The 20,118-nt window shown below is 58.3% G+C and overlaps 3 protein-coding genes across 9 annotated transcripts in view; all 3 read left to right on the plus strand.

The window, feature by feature from the left end:
* YJU2B (YJU2 splicing factor homolog B) overlaps nucleotides 1–9,515 on the plus strand; it is an 11,179-nt gene extending 1,664 nt beyond the window's left edge. For 3 of the 7 annotated variants that reach the window (XM_040450100.1, XM_040450102.1, XM_040450101.1), the window contains exons 3-11: nucleotides 1,058–1,111; nucleotides 2,823–2,905; nucleotides 4,112–4,167; nucleotides 5,528–5,588; nucleotides 5,913–6,293; nucleotides 6,418–6,560; nucleotides 6,653–6,825; nucleotides 7,613–7,751; nucleotides 7,886–8,589. In XM_040450100.1, the coding sequence (XP_040306034.1) occupies nucleotides 1,058–1,111; nucleotides 2,823–2,905; nucleotides 4,112–4,167; nucleotides 5,528–5,588; nucleotides 5,913–6,293; nucleotides 6,418–6,560; nucleotides 6,653–6,825; nucleotides 7,613–7,751; nucleotides 7,886–8,367 (1,572 nt within the window). In that variant the 3' untranslated portion in view covers nucleotides 8,368–8,589. The other 4 variants (XM_040450103.1, XM_040450104.1, XM_040450106.1 and 1 more) reach the window with 4 other exon arrangements.
* A 94-nt stretch (nucleotides 9,516–9,609) lies between these two features.
* Nucleotides 9,610–14,499, plus strand: MRI1 (methylthioribose-1-phosphate isomerase 1). Its single transcript, XM_040450107.1, has 6 exons — nucleotides 9,610–9,797; nucleotides 9,877–10,115; nucleotides 10,910–11,085; nucleotides 12,398–12,574; nucleotides 12,653–12,877; nucleotides 14,261–14,499. Exons 1-6 carry the CDS (start codon nucleotides 9,666–9,668, stop codon nucleotides 14,386–14,388), a joined length of 1,077 nt encoding a protein of 358 aa, XP_040306041.1. The 5' UTR covers nucleotides 9,610–9,665; the 3' UTR covers nucleotides 14,389–14,499.
* Nucleotides 14,500–15,192: 693 nt separating this feature from the next.
* On the plus strand, nucleotides 15,193–17,955 carry CUNH19orf53 (chromosome unknown C19orf53 homolog). The gene is made up of 3 exons (XM_040450110.1): nucleotides 15,193–15,322; nucleotides 15,401–15,456; nucleotides 17,487–17,955. The coding sequence occupies exons 1-3, from the start codon at nucleotides 15,220–15,222 to the stop codon at nucleotides 17,631–17,633; spliced, it is 306 nt and encodes a 101-aa protein (XP_040306044.1). The 5' UTR covers nucleotides 15,193–15,219; the 3' UTR covers nucleotides 17,634–17,955.
* The last annotated feature ends 2,163 nt before the right edge of the window (nucleotides 17,956–20,118 follow it).

Here is a 20,118-nt window from a genome sequence, read left to right on the forward strand (position 1 = left end):
TTCTTTCTTTCTTTCTTTCTTTCTTTCTTTCTTTCTTTCTTTCTTTCGGAGGTGAAATTCAAACAACATGAAATTCACCATTTTAGAGTGTCACAATTTAGTGGCATGTAGTATTTTCATATTGTTGGACAACCACCACCTCTATCTATTTCCAAAGCATTCCCATCTCCCCAAAAAGGAAATCCTGTCCCCACGAGCAGTCCCTCCCCAGCCCCCAGCAACCACCCGTCTGCTTCCTGTCCACATGGACTTTCCCGTTTGGGACATTTCATGTAAGTGGAATCATACGCTCTGTGGCCTTTTGCGTTTGGCTTCTTTCACCAAACACAATGCGTTTGAGGTTCATCCACGTCGTAGCGGGAGTCCAGACGTCATTCCTCTTTGTGGCCGAATAATATTCCACCGTCCAGATCTGCCGCATGGTGGGTCCCCATTCATCCGTTGAAGAATGTTTGAGTTGTTTCTGCCATTTGGCTGTCATAACTACGGCTGCTAGGAGCGTGCGTGCACAACGATTTGTCCAAACATCTGTTTCCAGGTTGCTTTTTAAAAGCCCGGGGGTCCGGGTGCCAGGCCCCGGAGGAGCCCTCGTCAGGAGGGGTGGGGCCCAGGCGTAGGGATTTTAGAAACTCGTCAGGTGCACGCAACGTTCGGCCAAGTTGGAGACCCACTCCTACCTGGGTCATCAGGTCAATTTATTGGGCGGCTGCCAGCATTTAGAAAGTGAGACCCTGGCAGCTGGATAGGCGTTCTTTCCCGAAGCCTGTGCTGTGCTTTGGCTGTATGACGCGCGTGTTTACGCAGCGGCTGTGTTAACGTGTCCTGCTGTCAGTCACGGTCCCCAAAACACGGGAAGCCCTTTTGCTTTAGCAAAGTCGGATTCTCTTGTGATTTTCCGCTGTGGTGACAGTGGCTCGCCAGTCCCCAAGTCACGGTCCCCAGTCCGACCCAGAGCCCAGGGCTTCTCTGGGATGTCCCTCAACCTCCCCCCCCACGGCCCCCCATCCGGGCCCTGCCCCTGGCCCTCCCTGAGTCACAGGTCTCTTCTGCTTTCCAGGGTGAAAGGAAAGGTGTAAACAAGTATTACCCTCCGGATTTCAATCCCGAAAAGGTAAGGCCGGGTTCCCTTCCCTGTGTCCACGATAGCAAAGAGACTCCACAGAGCAGGGGCCACGTAGCACGGCATCCCCCCCTGACGTCAGGGCCACGGCTGCAGGAGCGCGGGTGGCCTCTGAAGTGTCACTGCCTCGCTGGTTTGCACTTGTCACAGGAGTCTCGGGACAGTCTTTTTTTTTTTTTTTTTTTTTTTACAAGTTTTTTTTCTTTTTTGAGAGATAGAGTGGGGGGAGGCTGGGGGGGGGGGGGGGGGGGGGGGTGGAAACACAGAATCTGAAGCGGGCTCCAGGCTCTGCACTGACAGCCTGACAGCAGTAAGCCCAACATGGGCCTCGAACCCACGAACCGTGAGATCGTGACCTGAGCCGAAGTCAGACGCTTAACCGACTGAGCCACCCAGGCGCCCCACAGGACAGTCTTTATTCCTCGTGGAAAATGGGGCTGTGTGGTCAGTGACCTTTTACCCTGGGCCCAGCATGGCCCGTTTCCTGCGAAGGTCAGGGTGAAGTCCAGCACATGGGCTGCGTCAGACCCCCTTTGCACTCTCAGCTCTGGCTCCTCTGCGTTCCTCTTTGTTCCCTGTGCTGTTCCCTCCGCCTGGAATCTCTTCTTCTTTTGACCACAGGCGCCTTCCCTTCCTTCAGGTCTCTCCCCACAGGGGGCTTCCCTGACCCCCGTCTCGTTCTCTGTGGCGTCACCTAGGGCTTTATTTCTCATCGTAGCCGTTACAACTCTGGGATGCGCTATCCCTTCATATGGATGTTGTTCCGTGTCCCCCTCTAGAATGTCCACCTGAGGGCAGAGACGTTCATCCGTCCTGTTCACAACTGCGGTCCCACGCTGTAGGTGCTCAGTAAGGGCCCGGTGAGTGAATCGGCGCATCCCAGCTTCGTGGTCCTGGGCACATGACTGGCCTTTCTGTGCCACAGTTTCCCCATAGGTCAAAGGGGAAAATAAAAAACGGCCCTATGTCACAGGATCCCTGAGGGGTTGAAACAAGATGACACAGGGCGCCCGTCTGGCTCAGTCGGTAGAGGTGCAACTCTTGATCTTGGGGTTGTAAGTTCGAGCCCCAGGGTGGGTATAGAGATTACTGAAAAAAAAATTGGGGCGCCTGGGCGGCTCAGTCACTTAAGCGACCGACTTCGGCTCAGGTCATGATATCTCATGGTTTGTGGGTTCGAGCCCCGCGTCGGGCTCTGTGCTGACAGCTCGGAGCCTGGAGCCTGCTTCGGATTCTGTGTCTCCCTCTGTCTCTGCCCCTCCCCACCCCCCTTTCAAAAATAAACACTAAAAAAGGTAATTAGAAAAAAATAATAAATCGTAAAGTCACCTTTACAGAAAAAGAGAAGATACACACGTAGTACCCAGTAAACACTAACCAGTACTGACATCTCACCTGGTCTGCCCCACAGCACCAGAGGTGATGACAGTCATCGCCCCCAGTCGACAGATAGAGGGAACAGAGGCTGGAAAGCAAAAAGTGAGGTCACTCCCCGGGGTCATGCGGCTCGTTTAGCTCCTCAACGGAAGAACAAAGATTCAGAGTCACATATTCCTGATTCCAACCCCACTTGCCCCACCAAGGCCTTAGTGCCTGACAGTCTGCTGTTAACACCGCCCACAGGACCTGAGAAAGAGGCCTCTCTCAGCCTGCGAGAGACAGCCTTGCTGTGCTAACCTGCTCCTGTGTCCTTTCCGTGCAGCATGGCTCTCTCAACCGGTACCACAACAGCCACCCGCTACGGGAGCGGGCTCGGAAGCTGTCCCAAGGCATCCTCATTATCAGGTAAGACCCTGGCATCACCTGAGGATCCCTGCATTCGTGCCACCTGGCATCGGTCTCTGGAAGAGTTCAGCGCCCCTGATTTTGCCCCATCGGCAGGGCCTTAATTCCATAAAGCAGAAAGTCGCTGTTATCAGTCAGCTGTTGCCAGGTAACAAAATGATGAACGTGTATTATGTGTTGCTCCCAATTCTGCAGCTCAGCTGGATGTCTCTGCTGGCCTTACCTGGGCTTGGCTGACCTGGGCTGGGCTCTCTCATGCGTCGGGGGTCACCTGCCTGGGGGCCTGCCTGGTCCGGCATGGCCTGGGCCAGCACGACCGGGCTCTGCTCCACGTGTCTCTCATCCCCCAGTTGGCTAGCCTGGCCGTGTTCACATGGGAGCACCCAGCTTCCAGAAGAGACTGGGCAGAGGCAGGCAAGGACTCTTGAGGCCACAACCCAGAGCTGGCACACTGTCACTTCTGTCTCACTGATGGCTCAGTCGTGTTGCAGGGGGAGGGGCGGTGAGTTCATTCCACCTCTCGACAGGATGTGCTGCAGAGACACATTGCCAAGGGCACGGATATGGGGAGGAGAAAGAATCACCGAGCCAGGACAGTGGCCCTTCCCGCAGGGCTCTCCTTTTATTTCTGGCCCGTGTCCCCGCGGGCCACCCAGGACAAGTAGCAGAAGCCAGCCTATGCTGCCTCGGAAGGACGAACCCTTCTCTGCTTCGTGGACTCTGACCTCAGTCTCCATGGTCCATCGTGGGCCTGAGCAGATCCACTGACAGAATCACGAGAGGTCAGAATGTCTTTGGAAAAAGAATCAAGATCGGAGGCCCAGCAGTGGCCGCAGGAAGCCGAGAGCTGAAGGTCACTTCAAAACACAAAACCCCCCCCGAACCTCCATGCTCCAGCCGCTCTGTTTGCTGAGCCCTCAGCTCATCTGTACGGTGTCTTTCCTTCACCCCGTTATTCCTTACATAACGGTGTCTCAAACTGGAAGCCTTGTCGCTCCCGTACGTGAACGGCCAGGTCACGCGTCGCAAATAGAAGCACAGAGAAGAAATCCAGTGACAGTGCAGCAAGTTTCCTAAACTCTGGCTGGGCCGCTGCTCCTCCCCTCGGCTCCCCCCACCCGCCGTGGCCTCGGCTGGCGCGGGTGCGCGGACCCAGGGAGAGCCCAAGCGCACCGGGTGCCAACGAGCTCTTTTCTCTTCGTGTAGGTTTGAGATGCCCTATAACATCTGGTGCGATGGCTGCAAGAACCACATCGGCATGGGTGAGCCCCGCCCACCCTTCCGTTCCTCGCCCCGCCCCCGACCACTCAGCCCCGCAGATGGCCAGCCCCTTGGCCGCTGGGCCCAGGAGAGACCGTCTCCACCAGGGGCCCCCGATCAGGCTTCGGAGAGGAAACGGGCACCCGAGTGACTGGTGGGTTGTGGACACCTTGTCGCAGAGCATTTGGGAGGCTCGGCCTTGCCACTTCCTAGCTAGCCGGACCTCAGCAAGTGACTTAGTCTCTGTGTGCCTCAGTTTACTGAGACTCACGTGGTAGGAAAGCTGTGTGGCAGGCCAAGTGCATAACCCACGGCACAGAATACACACGAGGGCTCAGGACTTAAACCGCTGCTGCCTGTGCTGTGACCTTTAATATTGGACCCCTGTCCATGCCACAGATGGGCAGACAGACAGACGTGGGGCCACGGCCCCACTGGGCAGCTCTGAGGTCTCAGGCAGGTGACATGACCCACCTGGCTTCCACGTCCTCCTCGGATACAGGGACCCTCAGCTCTTCACGCAGCGCCTGGCCCGGTGCAGCAGCTCATTCTGTAAACGGGAGCGGTGGCCCTTGGCAGTAGGGGCTGGCCACCGTCACAGGGGCCACAGAAGAGCAGGAAGGAGGGGCTGGGCCGCCCCACTGCTACGGAGGATGAGTGAATCCTCCCCACCCAGCAGGTCCCCCTGATCAGACCCAGCCAGGGGCACCTGCCCCAAAGGCCCCCGGGTGCTCAGGGGACAGAAAGCAGGACGCAGCCTAACACCCAAGGTGGGTCACCCTCAGGGCTGTGAACCGAAGCAGCCACCGGGAAAGGGAAACTCAGGCCATGCCACCCGCCAGCCCAAGCTCTATTTTTGTGGTTTAAAGCTTTTTTTCCACCCCATAAGCGAGACTAAACCGGTCAAGAATACGAACCATCTAATCAGTGAAAAACCCGAAAACGCAGATGTTATTAGTGAAAGCCAACCCTCCTTGAACACCTGCCAAGTCCCAGCCCCCGTGCTAAGTGATGCGTGTGTATCGTCAGCCCCTGTAGGGGTCACCGCAGCGCTGTGTGGTGAACAGGATAGTCGTCCCTGTTGAATAGGTGGGGAAACTGAGCAGCCGACCTACGGCCGCGTAGCTGGTATGCGGTGAAGTCGGTATTTGAGCCCGGACCCTCCTGCCGCCACCCACACTCCTCTGTGGCTTGAGCACCCGTTGTGTGGCCTGGACACAGCTCTTTCCCACCTTGAACTTCAGGGCTCTCCAGAGGTGTCTCCCCTGCGGGCACACGGAATAGCGCCCCTGTCTGCCCCCTGTCAGCAGAGATGCTGGGGTGGCCTGAACCTGAGCCTCCGTTCTTTTCCTCTCCTCCCAGGTGTTCGTTACAATGCAGAAAAGAAGAAGGTTGGCAATTATTACACAACGCCCATCTACAGGTAGGGGCAGCCTGGCGGGTGTACCCAGAGGGACACATTGGTTAGCTACAGGGTGAGGGGGCTACAAAGGAGTCGCAATAGGAGGGCAGACATTCCCTGATGGCCATTTGCAACAGTCTTTTTTCCTGGAAACTGTCCTGGTCTGTCAGTCCGGGCACATCCCTCTGGCTAGAACCCTCCATGGCTCCCACCTTCCTCAGACTAAAAAAAGCCTGAGTCCTCCCCACTGCCCACAAGGCCTTGCACATTCTGCCCGGTCCCGTCTGTGTCCTCACCTCCTTCCGCTCTCCTCCTGAGTTCCCTCACACACACCCCCCCCCCCAGGAAGACCCCCCACCTCGATGCTCTCAGCCTGGAATGCTCTTCCCCAGACATCTGCAAGGCTCCCTCTCCTTCCTTGGGTTTCTGCTCTAACACCACCTCTCAGAGAGGCCTCTTCCAGAGCAGCACTCACCCCCCCAACACTGGTTGCTTGTGCATTTGCTGCGAGCATGGCCCCTGCTGGGATGTCAGCCCCTCTAAGAGCAGGTTGACGTCCTTCACCGCCGTGTCCTCAGCAGCCGCTGCCAAGCCTGCCGCAGGGCAGCCTCGCTCGGGAGGGTTTGTTGAATGCACGAAGGAGCAAACTCCAGACAGAAGGTCAGCTCTGGGGCGATGGGACGGTGTGTGTCTCACCCACAGCCATGACCCCAGACACAGAGCTTGGTGGGTAGCAGGTGCTCAGTGAACGCTTCCCGAATGATGCTCACCAGCGGAAGGAAGGAGGCGAGGGGTGACGGGTGGCCTGGGGCCGCCGCAGTGTCCTGACGTGCGCCCTCTGCCCACCCAGGTTCCGGATGAAATGCCACCTGTGTGTCAACTACATCGAGATGCAGACGGACCCCGCCAACTGCGACTACGTGATTGTGAGTGGCGCCCAGCGCAAGGAGGAGCGCTGGGACATGGAGGACAACGAGCAGGTGCTGACGACAGGTGAGCACGGGGGAGGGGTGGGCCCGGAGGCCAGCCCTGAGCCCGAGCCCGAGCCCGAGCCCGAAGGCCCTGCCGCATTCTCGCTGTGGCAGAGCATGAGAAGAAGCAGAAGCTGGAGACGGACGCCATGTTTCGCCTGGAGCACGGCGAGGCCGACCGGAGCACGCTCCAGAAGGCCCTCCCCACCCTGAGCCACATCCAGGAGGCCCAGAGCGCCTGGAAGGATGACTTCGCTCTCAACAGCATGCTGCGGAAAAGGTTCCGGGTGAGTGGGGCTCCCACGTGGCGTCGGGACCACGAGGGGGCAGGGGCCACCGACGTCGGAGTGGGGAGAACGCAGATGCGGCCCTGGCCCCACCACATGCCAGCTCCCGCTGGGCCATTTAGCCCTCTGAGCCTCAGTGTCCCCATCGGACCGCGTCCCTACCTCGGGGCACCCACGGGAAGCCCCTGGCCCAGCAGCTGTTACTAAGCAGGTAGCCCCTTCCGGGGAGCCCCAGCTCTGCCTTCAGCAGACTCTCCGAGGGAAAGAAAGCTTCGAGCTAGAGCACAGGTGAGGCCCAGCCCCGCCAAGGGGGACAGCCGAGGCCCAGCAGGGCCCTGACCTACTACTCAGCTCCTAACACTTATTTCACGGGTCCACGCAGCCATCCCAGAACGGAGCCCCGAGATCATCAACCCACGCCCGCACGATTGCCAAAATATCTCTGCCGTACCCTGTGGTAAAAAATGTCTGAAAGGGGAGAGTCGCTTACGATGAAGCGTGGCCGTGCGTGTTTCAGTGTACAAGTGCCTGAGTGCAGAGTCGCTGAGGGCTCACGTGCAGACCCCGACTCGCACCCCCAGGGGCACGGTCCTCCCTCGATGTCTGCTCGCGTCGCCCACTTGCTGGGTGGCTTCCACGTCCCGGGCATCGCGTGAGGCCCTTGCCTCGGATGAGCTTGAAGAGGAGGAAACCGAGTGGCGCCACGCGCCCCGGGTCAGCGGGCAGGGGAGAGGCGGGTCTTCGACAGCCACCCTACCTTTCCTCCACCCTGTCCCCCACCACACAGGAGAAGAAAAAAGCCATGCAGGAGGAGGAGGAGAGGGACCAGGCGTTGCAGGCTAAGGCGAGCCTGGCCATCCCGCTGGTGCCCGAGACGGAGGACGACCGCAAGCTGGCCGCCCTGCTCAAGTTCCACACCCTGGACTGTGCGTTGGGGGGCCAGTGGGCAAGGGGGACCGGGTGGGCAGATACGGAGGTCCCCGGCCATGAGCGGGCCACGGCAGGCCAAGGCAGAGGGCGGCTGTGGACCTCCTTCCCTCTCTTGCCTCCCCATCCCCAGCCTACGAGGACAAGCAGAAACTCAAGCGGACGGAGATCATCAGCCGCTCCTGGTTCTCCTCCACCCCGGGACCCCGCGCCGGCAGCAGCAAAGCCGGCAGCGCCCTGAAGAAGCTGGCCCAGAACCGCAGATGCGCACCCGTCGGCTCCCCCATCACCACAGAGGACCTGGGCATCGTGCGGCGGCGGTCCCGAGAGGCCTTGGAGAACCTCCGGCTCGCCGCGGAGACCCCCAAGCCTGGGGCGCCATGGGTGCCGGAGGGGAACACCCAGGACAGGCCCGCATCCCCCCCAGACTGCTCTCCGGAGACAGCCGAGACCCCCAGGAGCAGGGGACCTCTGGGGCAGGCGGGGAAAGGTCAGGACAGACCCCGGTCCCCACCAGGCCCCTCTCAGGAGGCAGCCACCTCCCAGGACACACCACACCCGGGCACCCTCAGCTCCTCCCTGGTGGCCGATTACTCCGACTCCGAGAGTGAGTGAGCAGTTCTGGGCACTGGACCTGCTCCAGAGGCTGCGACCCAGCCAGGAGGCCCCTCCCGGACTGCAGCCTTGCTTGCCCCCCAGCCCTCCGAGTGCTCAGACGCTGCCCCTCCCGAGACCTCGCCTTCCTGCAGCAGTGGAGTTATTTATTTGGTCCCGGAGAGGGTGTTTGTGCCTTGTGGGACAACATCCCAACATTAAAGCCCTGCTTCTTTGTCCCTGCCTCAGGTTGCTAGATGGGCCCAGGGGCTGACTCCCCCCGCACCCCACCACCCAGCTAAGCTTCGCAGGACCCTCACCAGCCAGCGTGATGCTACGGCCACAGCCACGATCCCCGCCCAGCATGAGGGTTTCACTGTGGTAGCTCAGGTTGGCCTGCAATCAGAGCGGACTTCCCAGAGGAGGCAGTACAGTCTCAGTGCGAAAGGTGGACGGGGGACTGGGCAGCAGGAACCGTACAGTTAGGACTGGGAACATAGGAGGTGCCTGAAGCAGTCAAACCTGGAGCATGCAAGTGTGGGGTTTTCATTTTTCCCAGCCTGTAGGGGTACCTTGGAAAGGTCACGAAAAGGCCCCCTCCCCTACCCCCTTCCCTGCCATGGTGCATCTTTTGGAGGGAACTGGTAAACTGAACAGGAAATAGCTCAGAAACAGCAGGGCATCAACCCAGAAACCCAACCGGCCACCTCCCCTTAAACCGGGGAAAAGGAAGAGCATTTAACAAATGTGGGGGTTTGTAGCCCCAGGGGATATGGCAGTGACCCAGCCACACAGTGCACTAGGTGCTGAGGTCCTGGCCAGATTCATATTTCGCCTGAGGGGGCATGGTGGCCCTAGGGGCTGTCCCCAGCCCACCAGCCTTTGCTCCCTGCAGGGAAGGGAAGGTTTCAGGGCAACGGTAAGAGCCCCTTAGTCTCTGAAATACCCAATGCGGGCCTTTGTTTGAGACCACCTTCAGCATTCTCTGTGGCTGAAGAAATCAGGCACCTAAGGGTGCCCACCCGGGATTTGGGGTCCTTGCTGCGAGCCCTTAACTCCGGTCAGCCGAACGGTAAACAACGTGGCCCCAGAAACGGTGCGCTCTGGTTTCCAGAAGGCGGCTAACTGCCCAAACTCGGCCCTGGGGTAGGGCGGGCTCGGCCTCCTGGACCGCCGGTCCTGCGGGGTTGCTGTGCGCACGCGCCTCCTTCCGAAAGGGCGGGGCGGGTCCTGCCCACTCCTTGCGTCCTATCCCCGCGCGTGCGCAGGGAGGCCCGCCCCCCGTCCTTCCAGAGCGGCGTGAGCGAGGCGGCGGTACCATGGGCTTGGAGGCGATCCGCTACTCCCGGGGCTCGCTGGAGATCCTCGACCAGCTGCTGCTGCCCCAGCACAGTCGCTACGAGGCAGTGGGCTCGGTGCGCCAGGCCTGGGAGGCTATCCGCGCCATGAAGGTGGGACCGCGCGGCGCAGCGACGGGGCAGGGATGGGAGGGGGGCGGCCCCTTCTGACGCCCCGAGCCCTCCCCTCCAGGTGCGCGGCGCCCCGGCCATCGCGCTCGTGGGCTGTCTCAGCCTCGCCGTGGAGCTGCAGGCGGGTGCGGGGGGACCGGGCCTCGCCGCACTGGTGGCTTTCGTGCGCGACGCGCTGAGCTTCCTGGTCACCGCTCGGCCCACCGCGGTCAACCTGGCCCGCGCGGCCAGCCAGCTTGCCGACGCCGCAGCCTTGGAGGCCGAGCGCGAGGGCGCCACGGAAGAGACGGTCCGGGAGAGGTAGGGAGGCCTTGGGCCAAACACTGCTCCGCGTGGAAGCTGTTGACTCATCTTTTCGCACAGCGACCCGTTTTACATACAGGAAAACTGAGGCACGGCATGTCAGTCCAAGGCCACGCAAACGGGACTAAGAGCCCTTACCGGACAGCTGGGTCCCAAGGCCCTTGCACTCAAGTTCAAGTCTCTTGTTGCTGCCTCCCCAGAACATGCCCAGCCCCATCTGCCTCATCCCTTTTGGAGCCACTGCATTCTCCTAGTTTTTCTTTTGAGGAATTTTGCTTCCTGCCTTGATCCCTTCCCTGCCCTTTTGTTTTTGTACTCTTCTCTGTTGCAGCTACGTGGTCACGTGGCATGTTTCTTGACCTTACCAAGCTTACTCCTGTCTCAGGGCCTTTGCACACGCCATCTCTTGCAGGCCGGGTATCCACAGAGCTTACTCTCTGTCAGGTTTCAGGTTTCTGTCTTCCCCACACCTCCTGTACCCCATCTCTGTCCCCTGACTCGGCTGCCTTCTCCTTCATTAATTGCTTACCACCTGCCTCCCCCACCCTAGCGGGAGCTCCACAGGGGCAGAAATTTTTGTGCTGTGCTCTCCACGCCCATGAGGTACTCAGTAAACATACGTTAAGTGAGCAAGTGGTGTGACAGGTGACAGTCCAGAAGAGTGCAGGTCCCACAGCCTGCAGAGGCTGTGAGCAGGAGGGCTCCTACTGAGCGGTGTTGGGCAGGGAGGAGGGGCTAGCCTGGGCCCCAAGGCCTGGTGGCTGGTGCTGAGAGCCCCTTGTCGGCCCCAGAGTGATCTGCTGTGCCGAGGACATGTTGGAGAAAGACCTCAAAGACAATCGGAGCATCGGGGACCTAGGAGCCCGCCACCTCCTGGAGCAGGTGGCTCCTGGGGGCGGCAAGGTGACCGTGTTGACCCACTGCAACACTGGTGCCCTGGCCACTGCTGGCTATGGCACAGCCCTGGGTGAGTGGGCATCATGGGAAGGGGGAAGGGCCCCTTTTGGATGCTAGAGAAAGAAACCCTAGTCACTTTACCCACCAAAAAGATGTGAAGTTGTTCCTTTTTTTTTTTTTTTAATAAGTTTAACTACTTTTTAACATTTATTTATTTTTGAAAGAGAGCAAGCGAGTGGGGGAGGGGCAGAGCGAGAAGGACAGAGGATCTGAAGCAGGCTCCGTGCTGACAGCAGAGAGCCCGATGTGGGGCCATGAGATCATGACCTGAGCCAAAATCGGATGCTTACCCGACTGAGCCAGCCACGTGTCCCGGTGAAGTTATTCTTGTACAGAACTGCTTAGGTGGTTGGCTTCAGGTGTGGCTGGATCCAGGTGTTAGATAGTGGCATCAGGATCCATCTATCCCTGTCCCCTAAATCCTGCCCTCCGCGATGGCATCATTCTCATGCTCCACGGGTCAGCAGGGAGGCTGCTAGGATTCAGATCATGAGGAAAAGAGCCAAGGGTCTCTGTGCTGACAGTGCTGGAAAAGTCTCCTTATATCTCAGGGGCTCTGATAGGGCCACTTGCCCATCCAGGATCAATCGGTCAACGGGCCCAGACTGAGCCTTATGCTCAGAATGGGCACGATGTGAACTCCAAGAGGACCGAGAAGGGAGTGGCCCCCCAAAAGAAAGATTGGGGTAGCTGTGACCAGGACAGTGGGGAACAGGTCCTGGGGGTCAAAATAGTAGATGCCACTTGACCCTAAATTCTCGGAGATTCGCCTACCTGCCTGGGTCCTGCCCTTGTGCTTGGGGACTGAGGCCTTGATGGCAAGATACTCGTTTATTCACTCGATAAACATCAATTAAGAACCCGAGTACCCCACCATTCCTGCATACATGCATTCCTCAATTCACTCAATGCTTACTAAGCACCTGCTGTGTACCAGGCACAGTTCTAGGCACTGGGGACCCAGCAGTGAAAACAGTAGACAAAACCTCTGCCCCAAGGAACAGGAAAATAGGAAGAAGTAACACAAGCAAGTCGGTAAATACGCACGCTGCGTTCGAGGGTGATGAGTACGAAAGAGCAGGGAAGGGGTCGGAGGGTTGGGGGGGGGGGTGGCTGTGCGAGCTCGAGGAATCAGGGAGGGCCTCCCGGAGAAGGTGTTCTCTAAGCCCACACATACTGGGCAGAGGAAATCACTGCAGGAGCCCGGGGATGAGACTGTGCCTGGTGAGGCTTTGGTGAGCTGTGCTTCTAAACAGCGAGCCACTCGGCCCAAGTGTCGCTGTCTGTTTCATCCTGACCTTCTGGTGGGCCGAGCCCTACAGGGGTGATCCGCTCGCTGCACACCCTGGGCCGTCTGGACCACGCCTTCTGCACGGAGACCCGGCCCTACAACCAGGGAGCCCGGCTGACTGCCTTTGAGCTGGTCTACGAGCAGATCCCCGCCACGCTCATCGCCGACAGCACGGCAGCAGCCGCCATGGCCCACAGAGGGGTGTCAGGTCAGCGGGCGCGATGCCGGTGGGCAGGGCTTCCAGGCGTCCGGGGCCAGGTGAGGACCCCAGCATCTTGCTCCCCAGCCGTCATCGTAGGAGCCGACCGCGTGGTTGCCAACGGTGACACAGCCAACAAGGTGGGCACCTACCAGCTGGCCATCGCTGCCAAGCACCACGGCATCCCCTTCTACGTGGCTGCCCCCAGCTCCTCGTGTGACCTCCATCTGGAGACAGGCAGGGACATCGTCATCGAGGAGCGCCCAGGGCGGGAGCTGACCGACGTCAACGGGGTCAGGATTGCAGCCCCCGGTAAGCCGGCCCCTTAGAGGTGGGCACCACGGCACCTGGGCACGTCCCTTTAGGCACCTTGGCCCCTTCCTGGGGGCAGGTGGATTTAGGGCATCACGGGCCTTCTGGGGCATAAGCGGCTCCTTCGACCCATTTCTTGGAACAGAAGCGTCTTGAAGGTCAGATTCAAGGTCAGAATGTGCAACTAATGAGTTAGGAGACTTCAGGCAAGCTGTCCTGCTCTTCTCCATTTCGTTTTCCTCCCTTGAAGAAGAAATAAGAATACCGGCTAGCCCAGTGCCTGTGAAGAGACACTGATGCTCTCAGCTTCCCCACCCCACCTGGAGCAGGCTGCCTGAGTTCTCCCATCCCCAAGAGCCCCAGCGTTCACGTCTGTGAGATGCACTCTTACTATGACCCGCCTCACAAACCCCTGGGTGGTCAGCGAATCAGCCCAGGTGACATGAGGAACCGCGCCTGACCCTTACTTAGTGCTCATTGGATAGTCACAATTACATGGGGCATCTGGGTGGCTCAGTCGGTTAAGCATCGGACTTGAGCTCAGGTCATGATCTCACAGTTTGTGAATTCAAGCCCCGCATCGGGGCTGGCCAGCTCAGAACCCACTTCAGATCCTCTGTCCCCCTCTGTCTCTGCCTCTCCCCACTGTGCACACACGTGCTCTCTCTCTCTCTCTCTCTCTCAAAAACAAACATTAAAAAAAGCAAGAACTGTGAGCCATAGAAAATCGTCACGGGCCCCCAGTTTGCAGCCTCTTGTGTAAATGGTGGTTATTGACTCAGCAAATATTTTAGGGTACCTGACCGATGCTAGGTGCTGTGCTAAATGCAAGGGATACAGGTATGAAAAGGTCATAAAATCCCTGCTTTGTGGAGCTGACAATCCAAGATAAATAACAAAATCACAGTGTGTGTTAGAGGCGGGCAAGGGCTGAGGAGAAAAGGCAAGGAAAGGCACGGAAAGTGTTGGTGCAGGGAGATTTAGACAGAATGATTAGAGAAGGCGTCGCTGAGAAGGTGACATCTGAGCAAAGACCTGAAGGAAACGAAACAGTGAGTGAGTCGTGTGTATGTTGGAGGCAGAGGGGACTGCCCGTGCAAAGGCTCTCAGGTGGGTTCTCTGAGGTTCTTAATGCGATCCTTGGAGCAGGCGGAAGCGGGATAGATGTGTGTAAGACTTCTAAACCTTCTGAGACGATGCCAACATCTCTCGATGTTACTGAGTGCTAAAACCCACGCCCTCGTGCATTTGCAGAGTGACTATTCCCGGATTCTCAAGGATTCTCGAAGTCCCAGAACCCCCATGGGGGAGACAGGACACAACAGCTTGAGAGCTGTCACAGAGCCAAATACTGCCTTCTTGCCTCCTCCTTCTCTCCTGCAGGGATTGGGGTTTGGAATCCTGCCTTCGATGTCACCCCCCACAACCTCATCACCGGCGGCATCATCACAGAACTGGGGGTCTTTGCTCCTGAGGAGCTCCGGGCAGCCCTAAGCACCACCGTCTCCTGAGGGCGGGTACCCCAGCTGGACCCCAGAAGTAACCGAGCTGACTCTCCATATCCTGCCCCCATTCCCTTAGGTTTTGTAATAAACTTACTCATTGAATGGCTTGCCCCAAAACTGACTTTCTTCCCCACAGCTACACTTCTTCCTAGAGCAGGGCCTTTGCACACAGGGCCTTTGCATGGCTTTAGGAGCCCTGTAACTGGAGCCAGCCTGCCCAAGTTCAAAACCCAGCTCAGCCACTTTCTCTGCTGTGTGACCTTGGTCGAGTCACTTCACCTCCTCGTGCCTTGGTGTTCTCATGTATAAAATGTTCTCAGGTTGCTTCAGGGCCGGAACTAGGATGGTACCTGGGGTGCAGAATTTTAAACGGCACCCCAAAAAGCTCAGTAATCAAGTACAGCTTCTTGCACAACTTGACCTCACCTCACCCCTGACACTGGCCCTCATTCCAAGAAAATCTTACTTGCACCTGCTCTGCAGGCCGTGGTTTGACGATTTTACGTTTATGATACTAAAATTTTATGTTTAGGGGTGCCTGGGTGGCTCAGTTGGTGAAGAATCCTAGACCAGCTTTCATGTACAAAGAGCATAAAACTAAGTTCTACAAAACAGCGCTCAGGAAGCGTTAGCTGATCATCCTAACCTTTCTTTGGAAGGTTTTGCAAAGCCCTCCGTATCATCTACGTCTGTGGGCGTCTGTCTCTTTAATGCCTTGCCCCGTTGAGTCCCGTGAGTCTTTGCGTGCGCCCCGCCGGCCCCACTGTATCCCATCGTGCTCTGCGTCTTCCGGCTGTATGTCCTCGCAGCCCCGCCTCTTCCGGTGCGTGCCGCATCATGGCGCAGGGGCAGCGCAAGTTCCAGGCGCGGAAGCCGGGGAAGAGCAAGGCGGCGGCGGCGGCGGCGGCCTCCGAGCGGAACCGAGGCCCGAGGAAGGGTGGTAAGGAGCTGTTGAGGGCTCTGGGGGGCGAGGGGGACCCAGGGCTCCCCGGCCTCACACGAGTGCGTCTCTTCCCAGGTCGTGTCATCGCCCCCAAGAAGGCACGCATCGTGCAGCAGCGAAAGCTCAAGAAGGTGAGTGGGGGCGTGCGAGGAGCCTGAAGGCGGTGATGGGCGGAGGATGGAGACTGGGGCCGGTGGGGGAGCCTGGAGGCTGGCGGAGTGGGGAGCCTGGAGAACTCCGCTCTCTGAGCCTCAGTTCCGCCCTCCTGTGCCGTGGGTACCGGAACCTCCCACATCGTTCACCGGACCCCGTAGAAGCACGGCCCGACGTGCAGGAAGTGTTAAACGCACGCCAGTTGCTCTCGCTGTTACCGTTCGTTAGTGGAACTTGGGAGGGGAGGTGGCATGGGAAGTAGAAACCCCAGTTTCGAAGGAAGGCCGCGCGGGTGCGATCGCAGCCGTCAACGGCTATTTCTTCACCCGAAGTCTCTTACCTGTCACATGGTCGTAGTGATTGCACCTTTCTTTCTAGAGTCGTAAGGATTTAATGCCATAGGGCACTTGTAAACCGCTGAGAACAGCACAGGACACAAGTAAACGTTAGCTGCGGTGGTTGTCATTTTTGTGGTTGTGTTTAAATGCAACCTCTTTATGTAGGTGGCTAGGGTGGAGCTTATAAAGAAGTTTACAGAGATTTAAAACTAGTTTTACTGGAGTCAGATTTGAGTTCAAATTGTACTCCACTCGAACTAATGCGTGATCTTGAGCAAGTTGTTTCGTTTGCTCAGAGCATAGGTTTTCTGAGACCCCAGGGCCTGCTTACCTCCAGGTGGCAGCGGGAGGCGGACTGTCACCTGGGCGTCTCAGTCTCAGCACATCCAAAAGCAAACTCCTGATGCTTCCCTCTCCCTCCCCGACATGACCCTGCCACCGTTTGTGATTCAGGAAGATTCTGTCCTTCCAGATACTTGAGATCATTGTTTCCCCCCTTCTCTCACGTTTGGGTCTGATCCCGTCCTTTTTGCCCTCAGTATTAGTTTAGAATCCACCCATTTCCCACCTCCCTGACCCCCTTCCTGTTCCCACCCCATCAACTACCACCCGGACCAGGGCAGGTGCACCCTCCCTGATCTCCTACCCCCTACCACAGCGGCCAGAGGGCGCCAGTGAGCACCCAAGTCTGGCCGAGCCCCCCCTGCTCCCAGCCGTCAGTGCCTCCCACGTGACCCCAAGAAAAACTCAGATCCTCCCCGTGGCCCACAGGGCCCTGCGTGATCTGCCCTTGTCACCTCCCTGCCCTAATCTCCCACTCTCCCCCTTGCTCACTGGCCCCTTAACTACTCCTTATCCCACCTCAGCACTTTTGCACTCACTGTTTCCTGTGGGATTCTTCTCCCAGAAATCCACACGGCTCCCTTCCTCTGAGTCTAGTCTGACTGCAGGCATTACTTCCGAGCGGCTGTCCCTGGTAACTGCCCCCACCCCTCGCTTGTTATCCCTTGTTTTTTTCTTCCACAGCAGCACTTACCATCACTTTCGCCTAGTGGGTTGTGGGTATTTATGTTGTCTGCATATACATGCTGAGTGTCAGCTCCCTGAGAGCAGAGACTTTTCTGTGTCTTGTTTGCTGTTCTGTTCCCTGCATCTAGGTATGTGACAGTCGCGGTGGTGTTGGTCATTGGAACTCATAGGCAGGATGGGGCAGTTTGGGAAATACGATTAAACTACCAGTTTTGGACCCAAACCCATGTGCCTTTGCTTTCTGACATTTCTGTCTCAGAGCCCCAGGCCACCATCTGCCAAGTGGAGATAACACGTGACAAGAGGGGACTGATGCCTGGAAACTGAGACCAAAGGCTCTGGGCATGCTGGGTTCCAGTCCCCCTTCACTCACCTGTCTTGGGAACCCTGGGCAGGTGCCTCCACATTGCTGGAACGTGTTTCCCCATCTGTAAAATGGGGATGCGTAGAGGTTTGGAAGCTGAGGTTCAGGGAAGAGAACAGGACTTGTTGCGTTTAAACCCCAGACCCCAGGTACCGTTTGTGGGAAGTTGCTCATGCAGTCTCCTGTGAGCTCTTGGCAGAAAGAGGGTGACGGGTCAGCCCCCCACCCCACCCCCACCTCAGGACCCAGTTTCACCGCCCTGTGGTTGCCCCCTCAGGACCTGGAGGTCGGGATCCGGAAGAAGATCGAACATGACGTGGTCATGAAAGCCAGCGCCAGCCTGCCCAAGAAGCTGGCCCTGCTGAAGGCCCCCGCCAAGAAGAAGGAGGCAGCCTCTTCCTCCTCCACCAAGACGCCTTCCTAAGGACACCAGCCCAGTGGAGGCCATCGGCACAGCCTCCGTGCTCAGATCCATGCCGGTGACCCCGCAGGTGGCACCGCAAGGAGGAGCCGAGCTCTCCAGAGCCTTGGGTTCATGCACCTCGAGTTTCCTTGGGGAAAGAGTAGGTGAGCCCAAGAGTAGGTGAGCCGCGGACCTGAAACGCACCGGTCAGACTCCCAGGGCCCGAAGAACCCCGGAAGCGGAGGAAATGTCCGCTGGTTTCTTGTGTCCTTGTCCTCCTCCTCAGGTCTTCTCTCCACTGGTTTAACCCAGAGCAATAAACCTGACCGCCGTTCCTCCCGCATGCCATTCACGTGCTCCTGTGAGTGGGCTGTTTCTGGAGCTGGCGCCTCGGTGCCCTGGCCCAGGCCGGTCCCGGCGGCTTCCACCGGAGACCGGCCGTGTGCCCGGGGAGGGACGGAGAGGCTCCTGCACCTTCAGCCCAGGAGCCGAAGAAGAGGCTTTTCATCCCTCACCCCCTGGGCCGTTCCCACCAGCTTCCTCACTTACCTGACACCCCCTGCGGGCATGCCCAGGTCACTGCCTCTGCCAGAGGCCAGCCAGGCGTCCCGGGGAGCTCCTTTCCTGCCCGTGTGACAGGCTGACGCCACCTGGTAGGGTCTCCGTGCCGGGTAAGCCCGGATGCGCTCGTCAGCTGCTCGAGGCCACCTCGATGTTTAGTCCTGACGGCTCGTACGTGTGCGGCACTGCGAGTGGCCCAGGCGCCGTGCCAGTTTTTTCCGTGCCAGCCCAATCCTCGTGATGCCCAGACTAGGTGGTGTAAACGCTACCGAGCAGGGATTTGCACAGCCGCTAACGGGGTCCCCGATCCCCGCTGCCCGTCCGCTGCCTCTCCTGCTCCCTCCCCTGCTCCCTCCTGGGTCCCTCCTCCTACGGTCATTGTTTGCGGTCCTGCTGGACCACACGGTGCCTGCGAATCAGCCAAGAGCTTGTCGGCCTTCTTCCCGCACCCCCAGCACCCCCGCCATGCCCCAGGGGTGTGAGGAGCAGGTCACAGCTGACGGACTCGGCTGCGGTCTGGGTGACACTGAGCTGCTGTCCAGGGGAGGTGGTGGCACCTGTGGGTGCGGTCGGCCGCACATGTGGGTGACCGAACCCCCGGTGGCCTGTCCTTTCCTGGCCAGCCTGACCCACTGCTGGCAGCTTTTCTCGATCCCGTGGAGTGGTGGTCAAAATTTTTTGAACGACTAAAATTTTTCTGCACAGTAGGGGACGACCGCCGTGGAGAACGGTCTGGTGGCCCCTCGCTCAGTAAGTTCAGCGTAGAATTACCCACGACCCGGCCGTTCCACTCCCAGGCTCGCGCCCAAAAGGATTGGGGACGGGGGCCTGACCAACAGCTCGGATGTGAGCGTTCACAGCGCTGCCAGTTTCAGTCACCAGAAGACAGAAACGGCCCAGATACCCCTGAGCAGACGGAGGATAAAGGGCGTGTTTGCGCGACGGAGTCACATTCTGCCGCGAAGGTACAAAGCGCCAGCTCGCTGCCACGCTGAATCTCGAGTCCACGCTCTGGGAGAGGAGGCCGCTGTGAAAGGCCACGTGCTGTATGCTCTCATTTATGGGAGACGTGCCGAACGGGCCAGCCCACAGAGAACCAGAAAGCAGATGGGTGGTTCTTGGGGGACCCGGGGCGGGGTCCACCATTGGACGCTGGGGTCACGTCCTCCAGGAAGAAAAGGTTTGCAGGGGCGGCTGCTTAACGTGGTGAACGTGCTGAATGCTGCTGAGCTGTGTGCTTTTTTTTTTTTCTAAGTTTGTTTTGAGAGAGGGGGAGAGAATCCCAAGCAGGCTACACACTGTTCGTGCAGAGCCCTATGCGGGCCTCGATCTCAGGAACTTGAGATCATGACCCTAGCCAAAACCAAGAGTCTGAATGCTTAACTGACCGAGCCACCCAGGCTCCCTGAACTACTCTTTTAATTGACAGATTTTGTTTGTGAGCAGTTTCACACACACAGAAATTGTAAGTTACGACTTGAACCATCAGGGCTGGGGCACCTGGCTGGCTCTTTTTTTTCTTTTTTTTTTTTCTTTTTTTTTAAATTTTTTTTTTTCAACGTTTATTTATTTTTGGGACAGAGAGAGACAGAGCATGAACGGGGGAGGGTCAGAGAGAGAGGGAGACACAGAATCGGAAACAGGCTCCAGGCTCTGAGCCATCAGCCCAGAGCCCGATGCAGGGCTCGAACTCCCGGACCACGAGATCGTGACCTGGCTGAAGTCGGACGCTTAACCGACTGCGCCACCCAGGTGCCCCTCTTTTTTTTTTTTTAAGTTTTATTTTGAGAGAAACAGAAATAGCACAGGTGGGGGAGGGGCAGAGAGAGGGAGAGAATCCCAAGCAGGCTCCACTCCGTCAGCCTGGAGCCCTACGCAGGCTCCCCGATCGAGAGATCGTGACCTGGGCGGAAACCAAGAGCCACTCAGGTGCCCCACGCGTCCA

The sequence above is a fragment of the Herpailurus yagouaroundi genome, unplaced genomic scaffold, assembly GCF_014898765.1.
Source record: "Herpailurus yagouaroundi ecotype Mexico unplaced genomic scaffold, PumYag 200, whole genome shotgun sequence".
NCBI lineage: Eukaryota > Metazoa > Chordata > Mammalia > Carnivora > Felidae > Herpailurus > Herpailurus yagouaroundi.

What these genes read in the sequence shown, in the direction of transcription:
- MRI1 (XM_040450107.1), top strand. Translation starts at nt 9,666, where the DNA reads ATGGGCTTGGAGGCGATCCGCTACTCCCGGGGCTCGCTGGAGATCCTC. An exon ending in AGGCTATCCGCGCCATGAAG is followed by an intron (nt 9,798 to 9,876) that starts GTGGGACCGCGC and finishes CCTCCCCTCCAG; the next exon opens with GTGCGCGGCGCCCCGGCCAT. An exon ending in GGCCCACAGAGGGGTGTCAG is followed by an intron (nt 12,575 to 12,652) that starts GTCAGCGGGCGC and finishes CTTGCTCCCCAG; the next exon opens with CCGTCATCGTAGGAGCCGAC.
- CUNH19orf53 (XM_040450110.1), top strand. Translation starts at nt 15,220, where the DNA reads ATGGCGCAGGGGCAGCGCAAGTTCCAGGCGCGGAAGCCGGGGAAGAGC. An exon ending in CCGAGGCCCGAGGAAGGGTG is followed by an intron (nt 15,323 to 15,400) that starts GTAAGGAGCTGT and finishes GTCTCTTCCCAG; the next exon opens with GTCGTGTCATCGCCCCCAAG. An exon ending in AGCAGCGAAAGCTCAAGAAG is followed by an intron (nt 15,457 to 17,486) that starts GTGAGTGGGGGC and finishes TTGCCCCCTCAG; the next exon opens with GACCTGGAGGTCGGGATCCG.